This window comes from Ornithorhynchus anatinus, chromosome 8 (assembly GCF_004115215.2).
Source record: "Ornithorhynchus anatinus isolate Pmale09 chromosome 8, mOrnAna1.pri.v4, whole genome shotgun sequence".
In the NCBI taxonomy this organism is placed as follows: domain Eukaryota; kingdom Metazoa; phylum Chordata; class Mammalia; order Monotremata; family Ornithorhynchidae; genus Ornithorhynchus; species Ornithorhynchus anatinus.
The window spans coordinates 63,916,658-63,934,620 of record NC_041735.1 but is presented as its reverse complement, the minus strand read 5'-3'; the positions used below and the strand labels follow the sequence as shown (position 1 = coordinate 63,934,620).

Sequence of the window (17,963 nt, the reverse complement as noted above, 5' to 3'; positions counted from 1 at the left end):
TCAAATTCCTTTTCACCAAGTCATAAAATAAGTAAGAATCAAAATCATAAATAAAAACCCAGAACTACAACTCTAATTAGGAATTATAATTCCTAGAGCTATTGATCAATATAAGGAAAAAAGGCTGCTGGTTACAATTGTCTCTGAATTCTTAGGAATAAAAAAACAAAATTGTGCACCATATAAAAAGGCTCAATACCCTAGTTTGAGTAGAAAACCTAAATTACTTACAAGCTGTGTTCCTATATAGATAAGCATCCACTGAAGCGTTCAACTGAGAGCAGTATATTCCACTGTTAGATGGCCTCTCAGTGCTCTAATGAAGTGAGTCAGTGGTCTTTAGCGTAGTTAATGGATGACTCTTATAAATCTCTATTCTAAAAATGCCCATGCACTTTATCATACAGGTTTTATAACTGGTGTTTTGTCATTTAAAGAAAAATCAATTATTCCTTTCTGACAAGGTCAAAAAGGAAAGATAAAAAGTGATGTTAAGAAGCTATATCTATGAGACAAGAACTAAGGTTGCTACAGTCTATTTGCCCTCTCCACTGGAATTAGACAGGATGGTCCAATTCAATCACACTTCCATAACTAATCCTTGGCTACCCAGCTCTCTGCCCACACCGCAAGCATTTACGGAGTCAAAACGAAGGAACTGAAGGTGACACTCAGTAGTTATCTAGTTGTTAACTTATCACACTGACTCGTAATAATAATAATAATAACTGTGGTATCTGTTAAGCTTAGATTGTGAGCCCTCAAGGAACCGACACCCATGTTTAATTCCCACCACTGTATTTCCTCCCAATGTTTAGTACAGAGCTTTGCACAGAGTAAGAGCTTATGCTTAGTACAGTACTCTGCAAACAGTATGTGCTCAATAAATATGATTAAATGAATAAATAAATACAATTATAACTATTACCTCAACTACTGAGCACCCACTGGATGTATAACACGATTACACTAGATTAAGATCTGGGGAAGTACAGGAGAAGCAAAAGACATGTTTCTTGCCTCAAAGAATTCAAAGTTTCCCTTTAGTAGATTTTTTTTTTTTTTTGGCAGGAATTAAAATTCAGAATAGTTGCTTTAAAAAAGTTAACAAATCAACATCCGAAGAGCAACCGTCTAGACCAAGAAGCTAATAAGAGTCAGAGTGAGTTTGGGACTCCCTCTGTCCCACAGCCATCAAAAAGCTCATTGTTCAGAATTCCAGTCCCTTGTCTTGGGAACTAACACTAATCAGGCACTTACACCACCTCAGTCTTAGCTTCTACTTTCCAAGCACTTAGTACAGTGCTCTGCACACAGTAAGTGCTCAATCGATATGATTGAATGAATGAATAAGGCTCGGACATACACGTTTCAGAAATCTCTTTTAGAAAGTAATGCTCCACCCCTAGAGGTGAAACAATTGAACTCTGGTAAAATTCTGACTTTTCCCCATCAGGGTTATAGTTAGGCAGTTGTTGTTTTTCTGACAATCTGGAGGTAAAGGGATTACTCTAATGTGACTTTACAGATGAAAACTGCAGATACTCATGTCCAAGAAAAGCAGCCTGGCCTAGTCAATAGAGTATAGACTGGGAATCAGAGGATGAGGATTCTAATTCCAACTCTGCCACTTGTCTGTTGTGTAACCTTGGGCAAACCACTTAACTTTGCTGTGCCTCAGTTTCCTCAACTGTAAAATGGGGATTAAATCCTACTCCCTCCTAATCCGACTGTGAGCCCCATGTGAGCCCCATGTGTCTTCCCTAACAATCTACTTTCTACCCCAAAATTTAGTATACGGGCCTGGGAGTCGGAAGGTTGTGGATTCCAATCCTCGCTCTGCCACTTGTCTGCTGTGTGATCTTGGGCAAGCCACTTCAATTCTCTGTGCCTCAGTTACCTCATCTGTGAAATGGGGATTAAGACTATGAGACCCATGAGGGACAGGGAATGTGTCTAACCCAATTTGCTTGTATTCACTCCAGTGTTTAATGCAGTGCCTTGCACATAGTAAACACTTAAATACTATAGTTATTATTATAATTATTATTACAATGCTTGGCACCTAGTCAGTGCTCAACAAGTTCCAGAAATATGTAAGTTCCATGTGGGCAGGGAATGAGTCACTGCTTTGCGTCATACTTTCTCATGTCCTTAGTATAGCTCACTGTACCCAATGGGTGCTCAATAAATAGTATTATCACTACTCTGAGACCTATTCAAGTCCCATCTTACTGCTCTTTTGTCTCCTCTTCAGTTTAAAAATCTAGACTGAAGAGTGGTCTTCAAATCTTCAGAGGGTGCCATCAGGTTTTGAGAGAAAAGATGGAAAATAGTTTCATTTAGTTCCATGAGCTGGAAGGGAAGTAGTCCCAGCTTCAGAAGAGAGCTAGCTGATGACTCTTAAAAGGAATTAACCTTCTTGAAACCGGCGAGACCAGCCAATTTTAGGTCAAAGTCATACTTACTGAAAGAGTTTGGGGTTTCAGGATACAATGCCATGAACTTGGTATCTTTAACTATCACTTCAGAACAAATGTCCTTTGTAGAAAAATTCCCAGTGGCCATGTACGCAGTAATAATCAAAGCGAAGCAACGAAAATAATCTGGGTATGCTGCGTTTCACTCTAGTCTAAATTTTGGACACACAAATACATCTGCATACAGACTGCACCACAGAAGGGCATTTGCAGCCAATTGCTTATGCTTGAGTGAAGAAATCCCTTGAAAGTTGCCAGTTAATTGGAGAACATGTGAGGAAAACATAAGGGGTTGTCACCTTTTTCTGCCGATTTCCTTCGAAAATGTGTGTAGGAGATGAACATGAGTAGCAATCTGTCTCTAAAGAGAATACAGAGCAAAGGTTGCTGCCAAGTCTAAAGGGAGGAGGGCTGGACTGATAAAATCCCCTGCACTGTTCATGTGAAACCTCAGGAAGGGTACAATCTGCTATTAAAGGTGGCCAGAAAGCCTGTCCATCTAGGTTCAGATCCTGGCTATGAGGAAGCTCCGTAACACACATCCCACTGTTAACTCATCCACATGAAACAGCCAAATTCCTGAATTCACAGTTGCCACTCAGAAATCCACAGACAAATGACGACTCCACTTTGCATGATTTGAACCAATAAGAAAATAGGTACTGAACTCCCCTTCCTTGTAAAACAAGTGAACATCTTCCCCTATGCCAATCATGGAGAACCCTACTGCTTTGAAAAGAATATCCTGAATCTTTAGCCTGGTGAAAGTCCATCTGATTTTTACTCTCCTGCTGAGTAAATAGTGATCTGAGTGAAAATGTTGCCGGTTAAATTCTTGATAGTAGCAAAGAAGATAATAAGGAATTCTAGAATTTGGGAAATTATAATTGCAAGCATTTAGAAATCAGGCTTATTTAGTTACATTTGAGGTAAATGATCTGAACTTTATCCCAAAGAATTCAACTCTATCAAGAAAATAGTTTTGGGTTTGTTTTTTTTTAGAAACCTCCTAGTGATTATCTAACTAAAATCAGATGATTCATAAGTTTGCCTTCATTCACTCAGTCGTATTTATTGAGTGCTTATTGTGTACAGAGCACTGTACCAAGCGCTTGGAAAGTTGAATTTGGCAGCAGATAGAGATAATCCCTACCCAACAAGGGGCTCACAGTCTGTTTACCCTTCATTCAAAGTAAGTCTCTACTCATTTACTATTGACGTGTAAATGAGTTTGTTTTCATGTTGTAAGGAGGTTTGTGGGGTTTTTTTAACTTTATTTAAAGTGAGAAACTTTGGAAAAGAATTTATTTTAGAGAATTCACACCCAAAGGGGTATCTCTGACATCTGATTAACAACAAATCAGGCCATCAATAGTATTTATTGGCTGCTTACTCAGTGCAAAGCAATGTAGTAAGAGCTTGAAAGTAAAGAAATGAAAATGCAATGCTACTGACCTGTTGAATGCACTACACCACAGCACTTGCAAATAATTATCACTCTCGAAAAAGAGATGTTAATTTGGGTGTTATTCTGGGGAAAGCTTTAAGGCTCTATTTTCGAAGAGAAAAATTTTACCCTCATTAAAGTCTGTTGATGTGAAATCCCTCTAAGATGAAACCCCTTTTATGGTTCCGTTGATGAGTCCTGATTCCATTTTGACCCCGCTGTTTATCATTAGCAGGGACACTTGTCTACCCACTCTACTGCATTGTGCTCTCCCAAGTGCTTAGTACAGTGTTCTGCACACAATAAGCTCTCAATAAATAAGATGGATTGATTGATTATCTTTAGAGCAGTGAAGACATATTCCCTCAAACTATATGAATCTGTAGACATGTGAAAGAAATTCAAAACAACAAGCCAGCCACAGGAGGTTTGGCAGGAAAACCTTTGGAACCCTTAGTAAATGAGGTCCAGTGAACACATTTTCAACCTCATTTTCTTGCCATTATTTTTAAACACTGTATTTGATTTGGGGGTGTATTTTTTTAAAATAAATGTCTCATTAAGAATGACCATTTATTGTAATACCTTATATGGAAGACTCATTGCTGAAATTTTCCTCTCAAATCCCAGGAGTAGTTCAAAAATGTCCTGCAATTCCTTACTCGACTTTTCTACCTTTTAAATATATCCGCAGACTTGATCTAATCCTCTTTTCTTTTAAAAAGCTCATCCCCAGTGAAAGTTTCAAAGGATACATCATCTAGTACTAACTGTGGTCTTTAATCTCTGCAACATACACCAGTTGAATTTGCATTTTGGAATATGAAATAATAATAAGTTAAAACCTTATTGTCTTCTGTAGGGGAGCCTAAAACATTTAGGAAGCTTTCATTCTGGAGAAGAAGATACACTTATTACAGCAAACCTTAAGCCTTTAACTGATGTTAGAAACATAGAAAATACAGCACATGCAATAAGCTAGCATTTTGCCTCCTGAATTTTCTTACAAAAATAAATATGATAGCTGTTCTGTAGAAATTTTGCATAATAATGATTAGACCATCAATATGACATGAGTAAAAATAGGGTACCCCTATCGCAATATTTTGATAATTAACTTTGGATTTGGTCATTCATCCCTGTGATGTACTGGTAATTTTTGTTAATTACAAAAATGTATAAATACAGAATAATCACAGGATGACTCCCAATTAAGTAGCAGTATTGATGGATACTGTTATTTGTGGAGAAATGTGAATTAAAATGTATCGTTGTGTTAACAATACTCTGTGGTTGGGTCTAAACTAGGCAAAATGTATGAAAAGAAAAGCCTTTGGATTTAAGTGCCAGATAATTGGAATCAAAATAAAGTTTTGAGACCTCAATTATTTGAAGTAATACCCTAGTTAGTCAGAGGCAAATAAAAATCACTTCCAGCAAGCAATTCCCAAATCCTGAGGCTAAAGCCAATGAGAGTCCACGGGGGAAAAGGGGTCTTCCCACTTAGCAAACTACTTGGTGTAAAGGAGGTGATGAATTAATACTGTGATTATTATTAATTCCCGCAAGTAGAACCAGCTGAGATGGAAGATCAACTTCAATGTTTTGAAAAAGACAAATTATCCTTTAAGGACACTAATCAATCTGTCAGTCAATCAATGGCATTTATTAATGTTTACTGTTGGCAGAGCATTGAACTAAATACTTAGGAGAGGACCAAACTAACAACAGAGTTGGTAGACATGTCACCTTCCCACTAAGACCCTGAGTTGATTAAATTTGCAAAATCTTTATCCCAAACATTATTTCAAAAATAGGCAAAAGGTTCTGTTCTAGTAGTCTAGGTTGAGAATGCATAAACACTGGTATAGAGACACACTTGGAATTTATCCTGAAATGTCAACTACCCTTTTAGTAGTGTTTTCCTGATTTTACTTAATCATTAGCCAATATGCTGTCATGCTCTCTCTCTCTCTCTCTATATATATATATATAATACAAATTATGTGTATATATCAAAAAGTAACATATAATACTTTTAAGCATTAGGAAACACAAATAATTGCTAGTGGTAATTTCAGTATTATGGATTCCAAAAATGTTTTAAAAGCTTTGCTTCTAAAGTTTAAAAGAATGACTAAGTTGTTTCAGAATGAAAAATAATGGAAAGTATTGATCAGTTTCAATTGCGCTGAAATTTGAATAACTACTCCCTAAAATAGGTATTTCAAATACTTATTGCATATTTGTAAATCATAGTATTTTTTCAAAGTCCAAGAAATTTTGCAAAATAGAAACCAAAATGATTTCTTCAAGTCTTTCCAATATGAGTTTCATTGCCCACCAATTTCTATGGTTTTTAAAAATAATACCTTATCCTTTTCCTCCTCCATTTTGAGGTTGTGTATTTAACTCTTTTTGTACTGTTGTACAATCTGAGATTTTAGCATTAAATATTCAAGCGATTCTTAGAAAACACTTGGGCGTTACATAACCTCAAACTAGAAAACACCCAGGCCATTCCTACCTTCAAAGATAATTGCATAAGTATAATTTTCATAAATAAATGTAAGGAATATATTCTAACCCACATGAAACCAATAGGAAAAGAATGGACCATTCATTCAATAGTATTTATTGAACGCTTACTATGTGCAGAGCACTGTACTAAGCACTTGGAATGTACAAATCGGTAACAGATAGAGACAGTCCCTGCCCTTTGACAGGCTTACCAGGCAATAGGCCTTCTAAAATTATTTTAGTTTCCTGACTGTTTTAAATTAAATACACTGAATTTATTTTTTAGTGTCTGTCTAGCATTGGAAGCATTTTTCTCTATTTGAGTCACATCATGATATGATTCCCCTTCCAAACCAAAAGGTAACCTTTCCTACTATGTAGTTGTAGCTAACAGCAAACCATGTTTTTTATCACTGGCTTTAAAACCTTACAGACCAATCTTGCCATTGTCTCTGTTTTTCATAGTGTTCAATGGGAAATTATATGAAAAGTAGAAATGATATTAGAAATAATTCCATGAGTGGAACAGACTAACTTTCTGTTAACCAAATTCTGGAAACTGAATTACCGATATTTGACTGTATAGAGTTTACAGTTGGGTTTGAACTGTCCACCTTACTGCAGCATTTAAATGAGTCAATGCAGAAAACGGCTAGAGCAGGAGAAAGGAGAGTATGAAATTGGGGCAAATCTGGTCACTGACTCTCTTTTTCCCTTTGTTCTGCACAGCGCTAGCAGCGGAGAGTTTCAAATAATGAACTCAAATGAAATGATCAACGTGAATTAAAGTGTGAGTTGACGTGCCTTAAAGGTGGAGGATAGTACATACTCTTTAGGAATGTTATGCTACTGTTCTTCAGATGAACTGACTAGAATGGACTATGGTGCACCACTGCAATAGATCACGAAGGATTTTCTGAAGTGAATGCTGGAAATGACACCATGATGACATCCTCACTCCTCACTGGGCAGACAAATATTCGAGTGACACCCAACAGCAATATCAGGTCAGATTGGATGTTCACTTAACTGTGATTTTATGGAGACAGTGGCAAATTCACCCCAAAAATAAATGGGCACCTCAAGTAAAACAATGGCACCTCCAACTAAGACCAGGGAATTTGGGAGGAGGTACAACCCCCATGGGAGATCTTTATAGAAAATAATAAAAAAAAAGAAGAAATAATCATATCCTGAAATAATAAGCTCGAGCTTGTACCAACGTGATGTATCTGGATATAGTCAGTGGTACTGGAAAAACAAATATTAATAACTTTGGGGAGAGTTAACTGGCAATTCTTAAACTAGCCCGAGAAATTACGTTGGGCAGGAGCCCATAAAATATTAGATCAGAAAATCTTTTCCATGAAAGAGGGAAACGGGCAGAGAAATGTATTAATTTGCTTTATGGCAAAATGGGGAGTTCCTTTTCATTTCCCGCTGATGTGGTGAGATGCTTTTTACTTCGAAGCCCTTTACAAGAAAAACAGTTTTCAAATACTGTTTCTTTCAATTTGCGATTTCATCCATCGGGTTTCCTCGCTGGAAGGCTAGTTACTTTGTGTCCTCTTTTACGAGAACAAATGAAATTGATGTAGCATCATCCAATTTTGGCAGTCACATCTGTCAGTTCAAAAGAGCATCCGACCGTTATGTTTTTACTTTTTGTAGTTTTTCATCTTCAAATTAAATAACTCTTATGGTAGGACTTCCTGAAGTTAGACGGCTCTTCCTTAAGGTTCTCCTAACAATCTCTTCACAGTGGATTTTGTAACTGGTTGTCTAGGCTAAATCTTGCATGAGCTTTAAAGCGGATAAAGACAACGTTTCTGCTTTGAGAATAATCCATAACTCCCCCAAGTGAAGAAACTCATGTGCCGAATTGAAAAATGAATATTGAATCTCAGCCCAACAACAAAACTATTTCCCAACCTTTTTCTTAAGTCATGGCACGAAGCATAGCTTCCCAGTGATTGATCATTCGAATGATAGGATCTTTAACTTTTCAGATATCTGCCTGAATAAAGTACATCCCTCTACTGGACCCATTTTCAGTTTTAAAGTTGCAGAGTAGATGTAAAATAAGTGCATTTTCTGTGAAGTCCTACAGGATACAGCATCCGCGCCCGCAAAGTACCCTTTAAGTGGCACCCTATCGAGTTGAATTTTAACCTGAAAGAACTGAAGATTAGTCCTTTAATTTTGTGTTCATCTCAAGATGAATCCACTGATGGGTGTATTCCCTTGTCGAGGATTGGCATTTTTCTGCGGAGGAATGAGCCTAACTAGCTCTCCTTACGCACAGATATTTCATTTGGTTGCAACGGTTTCTGGTATCTAGATAACGTCTGGGCAAAAAGTCGATTCAGATTGATGAATAAAGTTCAGTTCCTCTTAACTGAAGTGTGCAGCTTATTCCTATTACTGAATAGCTTGGAGGGCAATCAAAAATAATTGAAGCCAAGCAATTCACACTATTTATAGACATTTTTCAGAATCACCTGCTCTGCACTGATTATTTTAAGTACAGCTGTAAAGTTTTGATTTTTAAGGGTTTCTTTGAAGACAGAGCAGATGTTGGGATTGCTAATGATGTTGGGACTAAAGTGGGTTGGAAGTTGCAAAAATATTTAAAACACATTGAATAACTGCAGGATTTTGCCTCTAAACTTGCTTATTTTCAAATTTTACTAATACAATGCTAATGGAAACATGTAGTCCATAAAGATCTCCTTCCAGGCCTTTGCTAGAAAATTTCGTCTGGACTCGTCGTGTCCGATTTCAGTATTTCGAGTTTTAGTGCTACATCACATTTGTTTGAAGATGCCCGTCTCTGCAACTTCTCAGTATTTGTTTCTTTAACGTTGAAAAATATTCCCTACGTCCAAGAGTTATATATGACTAGTCAATAGATTTTTTTTTTTTCACTGAACTATCTGGTGTGGGATACTGTGCTTTTATTCTGCCACAAAGAATCTGTATACTTTTAACTTTCAACTTGAATTCATATATGAATGGGTAAACCTTGAGTAAGTACATGATAAATAGCATCTGTACCTGAACTGAAAACTGAATATCACGCTACACGATACAATACGCCCCGCCTGTAAAATGATTTCATAACTACGATTATTCAGATTTCATTCTCAAAAATGCAGAAAATACTTTGAAATTGAGAATAAACCACAACTGGGATGATTTGCTATTTTTTACCTGAACGATTTCGTGACTTAGGCCAAGGGGCCATTTAATAGCAGTGGAATGAAATAGTTTCTAGAAGAAATCACGGGTCACATAGATCAGAGGTAAAATCATGAGGAAAATAAATGCACCGCATCATAACATTGAAGTGACTGTGATTTTTTTTTAAAGTTCTACAACTCCATAAATATGCCAAGTTGAATATAGTTCTTAATGAGCCTATTTGACCAGGAACTCACTATTGTGAAGCTATTTCCTTTCAGCTATTTGAGGGATCTTTCTGAATTATTCCATCAAAGTAAAAGATCAGGCAAATCCCCAGTGATCTTATCCTTAGTGATGACTAATTGGTATTTCCCACTTATGCTCTAATTCACTAATACTGGATGCTGCAGATGACACCCATTTTTCTCTACTTCTACAATCATCCTGTCCCTAACTGAAGCAGATAGTCAGATCCCTGATTGATTTTACTTTGATAGGTGGAAAACTCAAGCTAAGGAAAAATGCATGGTAAATTAGGCCATCTTGTCCCTGTAAATAAAGTAATGGACCCCCTTGCCTCTCTCTCCTATTTTCATTGAATTTCTTACTCATTAATAGAGCCTTCCCAAATCGGCATTTTGCTAGTTTTTTTTCGGTTTTGTTTTGTTCTGTTCTCTTTCGTTTTTACAGAAAATAAGTTTGTCTTAAAAAGTTGGAGTGAATTTGCCTAGCTCAGGAAATAAACTATTCATCACCCCACAAAAAGTTTTCATTTTAAAAAGTGATGAACAATAATAGCTTCTGATAATTGCAAAAGTGTACTGCCTGATCTAAAAGGAAGTCTGTCGCCAAATCTTATATCGATATTCAGTGAGCACATTGAGGCGAGGGTAGGTATGTTTCTTCAAAATCATAGTAAAGAAGTGTTTTCTGAGGTTTACTCCCAAAAAATTCTGCACGAATATCTCCACGATCACGGGGCTGCTCACTCCCCGCTTAGGAGAATTGTGACCGGCTTGGTCAATTCAAGCCATAAACAATACTCTTGGATAACCAGTATTTTTCCTAAATAAGAATAATAAAAAAAAACTCTACCTGATTAGAGGGCCATTTTAGACTATATTTGGGTGTTCTGATAGCATGATTGATTCCCCCAACCGATTTGCGCTTTAACTCTGCTTTATCTCATCAAAAGGCGCTTCTAGGAAAAAAAAGCAAACTATAAAACAATGATTTTTTTAAAAAAAATTTAAAGTATGGAATGTCTGTTCTGGTGGGTTCCCGGTGAGCAAAAGACACGCCACAACCTTGAAGATGGCTAGCGATCATCATTTCTCCGACCGAAAACCTACAAACACTAATATAGCCAACAGCATGCAATTCTGAGTTTCAAGAAACGTATCTTTCGGAGCCCCACTCATTCTTTTTTCCTTTCTTTCTGTAGATCTGTTACAACTTTTTCAGAAGTTTAAAAAAAAAAATCCGGGTCAATAAAATCCAGAAAATGAAATTGTGCTTTCATTCTGGGATGGGGGTGTTCTCAAGGAAGAGGGAAGGTTTCTTGCTGAGCAGATAACTCAGCACATTAAAACTAGAAAAACTTGTTTGGAAAGCTGGGCTGAGAGGCAGGCTCTCCACCGGGAGCTTCCAAGAGTTCCCTGGAAATCCTCTAACTTTCTCCGGCCCCAACAGCATCTCAGCTGGTCGACCGGCTCTTCGGCTCCCTTCTGAGCGCCTTACCTCCCTGATCAGCGCTTCGCGCAACTGGCCACATTCGTTATCCGCGCCTGATTTCCGAAATACCACCGTTTGCAACGAGTCCCGGGCTTGCTTTGGATATTGCACTATAATCCAGATGATCAAATCGAATGGGCGACGCATCAAGGACCGTCTGTGATTAAGGACCATCTTTCCGCATCACCTGGCTGGATTCCCCTGCTTCCCCCCCCCCCCCCCCCCCCCACCTGAAGCCCCCTCTGAAACCCGACTTTGCACAATGGGATAAAAACTTCGCAGTTTGTCATGGGCATGGGGGAATCCCCCCCGCCCCCACCAAAAAAGGGAATTCTAGTTCCAGGGCAGAGTGGATTATGTAAGGAGCACTCCAATCAGAATATTTATTAGTTTTTAATTGTTTTTCTCATCTTCCCTGCCAAGTGTCCTGGCCGGGACTCGAAGTTATTGGGAGGCCCTGAAGTTAGCAACGGGAGGATGGGGGAAAGGGGAACGGGGTTTCTCAAGAAGCAGCCCCAAAAGTTGCCCCCCGGGGAGGATGGGCAGGGATGGATGACTTGGTGGGGGGGGGGGGGGGGGGGTTCTCAGTCAGTTACTAGTTTCCTCCGACCCGTGGGAAACTCAGTGGGGATGGGGCGTTTGGGAGGGGCGGAGGGTCGCGTTGGCATTTGTTTTTGCGAGCCGTTGTGCGACGCGTTGTGCCATCCACAGCCAGGAAAACTGCACCCGGGGAAGGGGACGAGGGGTGGGGAGGGGGAGAGAGGGAGTGTAGGGGGTGGGGTGGGAGGGGAGTAAGGAGAAAAGGGGGACAAGGCGGGGGGAGAATCCGTTATCCCTGGTCTTTCCCGGGATCCCCGTGCCCTGATCCCCCCTCTTCAAGGATCTGGGGCCTCACCCCCGGCAACCCTGGGGCGACCCCCTTCACCCCGACATCCTTAGGGCAAGCCCCTCACCCCCGGCATCCCTGGGGCGACCCCCTTCACCCCGACATCCTTAGGGCAACCCCCTCACCCCCGGCAACACTGGGGCGACCCCCTTCACCCCGACATCCTTAGGGCAAGCCCCTCACCCCCGGCATCCCTGGGGCGACCCCCTTCACCCCGACATCCTTAGGGCAAGCCCCTCACCCCCGGCATCCCTGGGGCGACCCCCTTCACCCCGACATCCTTAGGGCAACCCCCTCACCCCCGGCATCCTGGGGCGACCCCCTTCACCCCGACATCCTTAGGGCAAGCCCCTCACCCCCGGCATCCCTAGGGCAGCATCCTCATCCCTGACCTCCCTAGGGCACCATCCTCCCCCCTGGCATCCCTGGGACGACCTCCTCCCCCCTGGCATCCCTGGGGCCACCCCCTCGCCCCCGGCCTCCCTGGGCCCACACTCTCCCTGGAACCTAGGCCGAGTCCTTCCCCGCCCCCCACCCCACCCCCATCCCCCTCTGAGCGCTCAGAACATCACCTGGCACATCGTAAGCGCCGACCAGAGACCGTACCGCGGATAGCCGTTCTCCTCCTTCTCCTCCACGCATTCTCCCGGTCCCCGGGAGGTCCGGCCGCCCCCCTCACCCCCCACCCCCCCCCATTCCCGCTCCCCCCTTTACCACCCCGTCCCCCGGCTCCTCCCCACCCTTACCCGAGCTGTCGCTCTTCCTCTTCCCCGTCCTCTTCTCCGTCTCCCCCGGCGACAGGGCCTGCCTGCCGTAGTCCCCCGGGGCGCAGGAGGCGGCCGTGGGGGTGGCGGTGCCCAGCCCGGCGGGATTCGCACACAGGCCCGGGGGCCCGCTGCCCAGGTCCGGCGGCGGCCCGGAGTCCGGCTGCAGGCAGAGGCTGCCGTGGCCGCGGGCGGCGGCGGGGGGCGAGGCCATGGGGGGCAGGTGCCAGCCGGGGGGGTGGTGAGGGTGGTGAGGGTGGTGAGGGTGGTGAGGGTGGTGAGGGGGAGGGGGCGGAGGGGGAGGAGGCTGCGGGGGAGGAGGCTGCGGGGGAGGAGGCTGCGGGGGGTGGTGATGGTGGTGGTGGTGATGGTGGTGGTGATGCCCCCGGGGGTGCTGGCTGCCAAAGATGCCCTCGTCCGGAGGGTAGCCCGCGATGATGCAGGAGGCGGAGGGCGAGGAGGAGGAGGAGGAGGAGGACGGGGCCGGCGACGAGAGGTCGGGGTAGCCCAGGGCCTCCGACCGGCCGTGCAGGGCCAGCGCCGGCTGCGAGAAGGCGTGCAAGCCCTGCGCCGCCCCGTGCGCGCTGCGCAGGCAGCCGAACAGGGGGTGCTCCATGGCCGCGGGGACGGGGCCCCTCCGACCGACGCCCGGAGGCCCGCCTGGAGGCAGGGGGGACGGGACGACGAGACGGGGCCGGGGGGCCGGGGGGCCGGGGGGCCGGGGGGGCCGGAGGGGCCGGGGGGCCGGAGGGGCCGGCCGACCGCAAAGAGTCGTGCGTGGGATCCCCTGCCCCTGCCCCTGCCCCTCTCCCTGTCCCTGGGCCCGCTGGCCGGTCCTAGACCCCTGCCCCCGCCCCTGCTCCTGCTCCCGCCCCCGCCCTGGGCCTGCTGGCCGGTCCTGCCCCTGTCCCTACCCTGCCCCTGCCCCTGCTCCTGCCCCTGCTCCTGCTCCTGCCCCTGCCCCTGCCCTGGGCCCGCTGGCCAGTCCTGCCCCTGCCCCTGCCCCTGCCCTGGGCCCGCTGGCCAGTCCTGCCCCTGCCCCTGCCCTGGGCCCGCTGGCCAGTCCTGCCCCTGCCCCTGCCCCTGCCCCTGCCCCTGCCCCTGCCCCTGCTCCTGTCAGTGCCCCTGCCCCTGCCCTGCCCCTACCCCCGCTCTTGTCTCTGCCCCTGTCCCTGCCCCTGGGCCTGCCCCCGCCGCCCCTGGTCCTGCCCCTTGGGCCTGCCCCTGGGCCCGGGCCCGCTGTCCGGTCCCGGCGGCCGGTCCTGGGCGGAGGAGAAGCTTGCCGGCCGGGGGTCCGGAGCCGTCCGGCCGGGGGAAGGGGCTCCCGGAGAAAGGCTGCTTGGGGGAAGCGTCTGGGGGAGGCTATAAATAGGGTGTAACGTGAGCCGGGGGCTGGCTTAGCCACACGGCGCTGACCACAGGCCACCACCTCCTTCCCCAAAACGCCGCAAGGCCCGGGACACTCTCCCCGGCTCCCCCACCCCCCTCAAATCCAACTGGCCCCCACTCCCTCTCCAGCCCCACACCCCCAGATCCCCTCCTTCCACCCCCCCACCCCCCCACCCCATCCTTATCTCCCCCTTTTCTCTCCCGACGGGGCATCTTTCCTCCTCCTCCTCCTCCCCATAATAATAATAAGGATGATGGGTGTTGAGCGCTCACTAGGTGCCAAGCACCGTTCTAAGCGCCGGCATAGAGGCAAGGCCATCGGGTCGTCTCCCCTCCTTGGGGGCTCACGGGCTTCATCCCCCTTTCCCAGATGAGGCCACTGAGGCCCGCCGGAGTGAAGTCGCCCGGCCGACAAGTGGAGGACTTGGAATTGGAACCCACCCCCTCTGACTCCCAAGTCAGTGCTCTTTCATTCTCTCATTCGGTCGTTGAGGGCTTAGTGGGTGCAGAGCACTGGACTAAGCGCTTGGAAAGTAGTAATAACAAGAATGATGATGGCATCCGTTAAGCGCTTACTATGTGCCAAGCGCCTTTCTAAGCGCTGGGGAGGAGACGAGGTGATCAGGTTGTCCCACGAATTCAGCAACAAATGATAATGTTGGTATTTGTGAAGCGCTTACTATGTGCCGAGCACTGTTCTAAGCGCTGGGGTAGACACAGGGGAATCAGGTCGTCCCACGTGGGGCTCACGGTCTTAATCCCCATTTTACAGATGAGGGAACTGAGGCACAGAGCAGTTAAGTGACTTGCCCACAGTCACACAGCTGACAAGTGGCAGAGCTGGGATTCGAGACAATCCCTACCCAGCGACGGGCTCTTCCCACTGAGCCACGCTGCTTCTCATCTCCCCAGGCCCATCTCCCACCCTCTCCCGGGATAACTTTCCCAAAGGTTTGGGAATCTCGCATGAACTGGGAGCGTCCGGGACAGGTAGACAACTTCCTCCGGAGGGGGAGGAGACAGAAGCCTCCCTGACAGGCCCCTCTGCAGGGAGATTCTGGGAGAGGAAAACTGAGAAGAGAAGGCCGGTCAACCTCTTGCCCCTCCCTACGCTCCTGGTCATCAGTTCCTTCAATAGTACTTGTTGAGCGCTTACTCTGTGCAGAGCACTGTACCAAGCGCTTAGAATGTGCAGTCGGGCAACAGATAGAGACAATCCCTGCCCGATAACGGGCTCACAGTCTGAATTGTGAAGCAGCGTGGCTCAACGGCAAGACCCCGGGTTTAGGAGTCAGGGGGTCATGGGTTCTAATCCCTCCTCCGGCACCTCTCAGCTGGGGGGGCCAGTCACTTCGCTTCTCGGGGCCTCAGTGACCTCATCTGTAAAATGGGGATGAAGGCTGTGAGCGCCACTTGGGACAACCTGATCACCTTGTACCCCTCCCCCCAGCGCTTAGAACAGTGTTATGCCCCTAGTAAGCGCTTAACAGATACCAACATTATTATTATTACTAGTGTATCTGCCTGGGGGAGGGGGAAATCGAGGCAGGGGGACCCCTCCAACCCCCACCCAACATCTAGCGCTTAAGGCAGTGGTTGGCACCCGCTGTGGGTAGGGGGAAGCATCGTGGCTCAGAGGCAAGAGGCCGGGTTTGGGAATCCGAGGTCGTGGATTCTAATCCCGGCTCCTCCACTCGTCTGCGGTGTGACTTTGAGCAAGTCACTTAATTTCTCTGTACCTCAGTTACCTCATCAGGAAAATGGGGATTAAGACTGTGAGACCCTCCCGTGGGACAATCTGATTACCCTGTATTTACCCCAGCGCTTACAACAGTGCTTGGCACAGAGTAAGGGCTTAACAAATACCACAATTATTCTTATTATTATCATCTCTCTTTATTGGTCTATGGTACTTTCCCAACGCTTAGCGCGGCGCTCCGCGCACAGTGAGCGCTCAATAAATACCACTGAAGGAACGAATGGGCACACAGTAAGCGTTTAAAAAATGCCATCGTTTTGTCTTTTCTTTTTTTTCTCCCAAGCTCGTTCATGGGAGAAGGGGAGCCGGATGGGGGGCTGCAAGAGTTATTCTCAGACGGAAACTTATTCTTCCCTCTTGGGAGGAGAGGACTGAGGGAGGAGGGAAGAAGGGAGGGGAGGAATGGAGGTTTGGGAAGGGAGAGAGGGGGGAGGAGGAAGAGGAGGAGGAGGAGATCCCTGGAGTTCCCCACGCGCTGTCATCCTCACCTGCTCTCCCAGGTGTATTCTCCCACACCGGCCTTGCTACAAACGTCCCTTTGTCCTCCCCGGTTTCCTTTGGCCATTTGTCTGCAAATGGGAAGAGTTTTCCTGCGTCTAGGATGGATCAGAAAGAATCTCGTCTCCGTTAGAGCGGAGGGTTCAAACTACCCACAGATTTACTGTCTTCCCGTCATAAATCCCTCTCCCCTTTCGCCCTCCACCCCCACTTAAAATAAAAAAAAAAAATGTATATCCAGCTCGCTCAGTTTCTAACGGATCCTGGATAATTGTGCAGGCAACGTGCTGAGAAATTCCACCCTTCCAAAGTCCACCGGGCTTGGGAATTATTGGGAGTTCATCCTCGCTCAGAGACACAACAGATGTGCAGCCTCGGAGACCGGTTTGGAAACCGTAAGCGGGGTTTCTAAATCAGGTCGCCGATCATTCCCTGGTAGCATCATCCTAAACGTTGGGCACAGGGGGGAGGGGGAGGGGGATCCCTAACGAACGGAGTGATCTTCATGGACGGGCCAGGCTCCTTGCAGCGATTCCCGCACCCTCAGGACCAGCTCTCCCATCACCTTGTCCTTCTGCGCTCCTAAAACCTGGGGGTCTTTGCTTCCCAACCACTTTGTTGGGCTATTTTCATTCAGTAGCATTTATTGAGCGCTTACTATGTGCAGAACACTCGTCTCAGGTGTCCGGGGAGATGATGAACTCGTCTTTGAAGTGCTCAAAGGAATTAATGGGGACAATGAAAAGGGACAATCATCTGGTTTGAATTAGGGACAAGTATTGATCAACCATTAAGCGGGATCCGAAACCCAGAATTCCTTTTTTATCCCCCCCTACGATCCCTCCCCCCACTTCCATCTTCCTTCCCGACCCCCTCACCTCCTCCCTCCCACGCCCCTTCCCCCCCCCCCCCCCTTTTTCTTCTTTTCTTTCAAGTGCGGGCCCAGTTTGGTGGCATCTGATTACAATAAACCTTTCGGGCCGCGTGAAGGATCAAATCAGGGCTTTTAGGTGGGGGAAAAATCAGGAATTCTGCAGATTTGTCAAAGCTGCTTTCTTCAACGGAAATTGAGCCCTATTTTGAGGGAAATTAGTTTTGCAGACTTAGTTAAAAAAAAAAAAACCAAAACCTTAAAACTTTTGTTCCCTAACCGCTTTACTTTTGTCCTCAGTCTCTCTTTCTCTGAGCTGGATCATGCTGCAGTCTTTGGACGGTAAGACTCGCCTTTCCCCCCTTATTTCTGGGATCTAATATTGTCGTAAACGCGGAAAAAATAGAGTCTCTGAAACAAGGCTGCGTT

General features: G+C 45.8%; 1 protein-coding gene across 1 annotated transcript in view; it reads right to left on the bottom strand.

Moving 5' to 3' along the window:
• MEOX2 (mesenchyme homeobox 2) overlaps window positions 1–13,663 on the bottom strand; it is an 85,990-nt gene extending 72,327 nt beyond the window's left edge. The window contains exons 1-2 of the mRNA XM_029070063.2: window positions 13,355–13,663; window positions 13,000–13,270 (exon numbers count right to left, since the gene is read on the bottom strand). Of these exons, the coding sequence (XP_028925896.1) occupies window positions 13,000–13,270; window positions 13,355–13,633 (550 nt within the window). The 5' untranslated portion in view covers window positions 13,634–13,663. The remainder of the gene's footprint in view (window positions 1–12,999; window positions 13,271–13,354) is intronic.
• Between the last annotated feature and the right edge of the window lie 4,300 nt (window positions 13,664–17,963).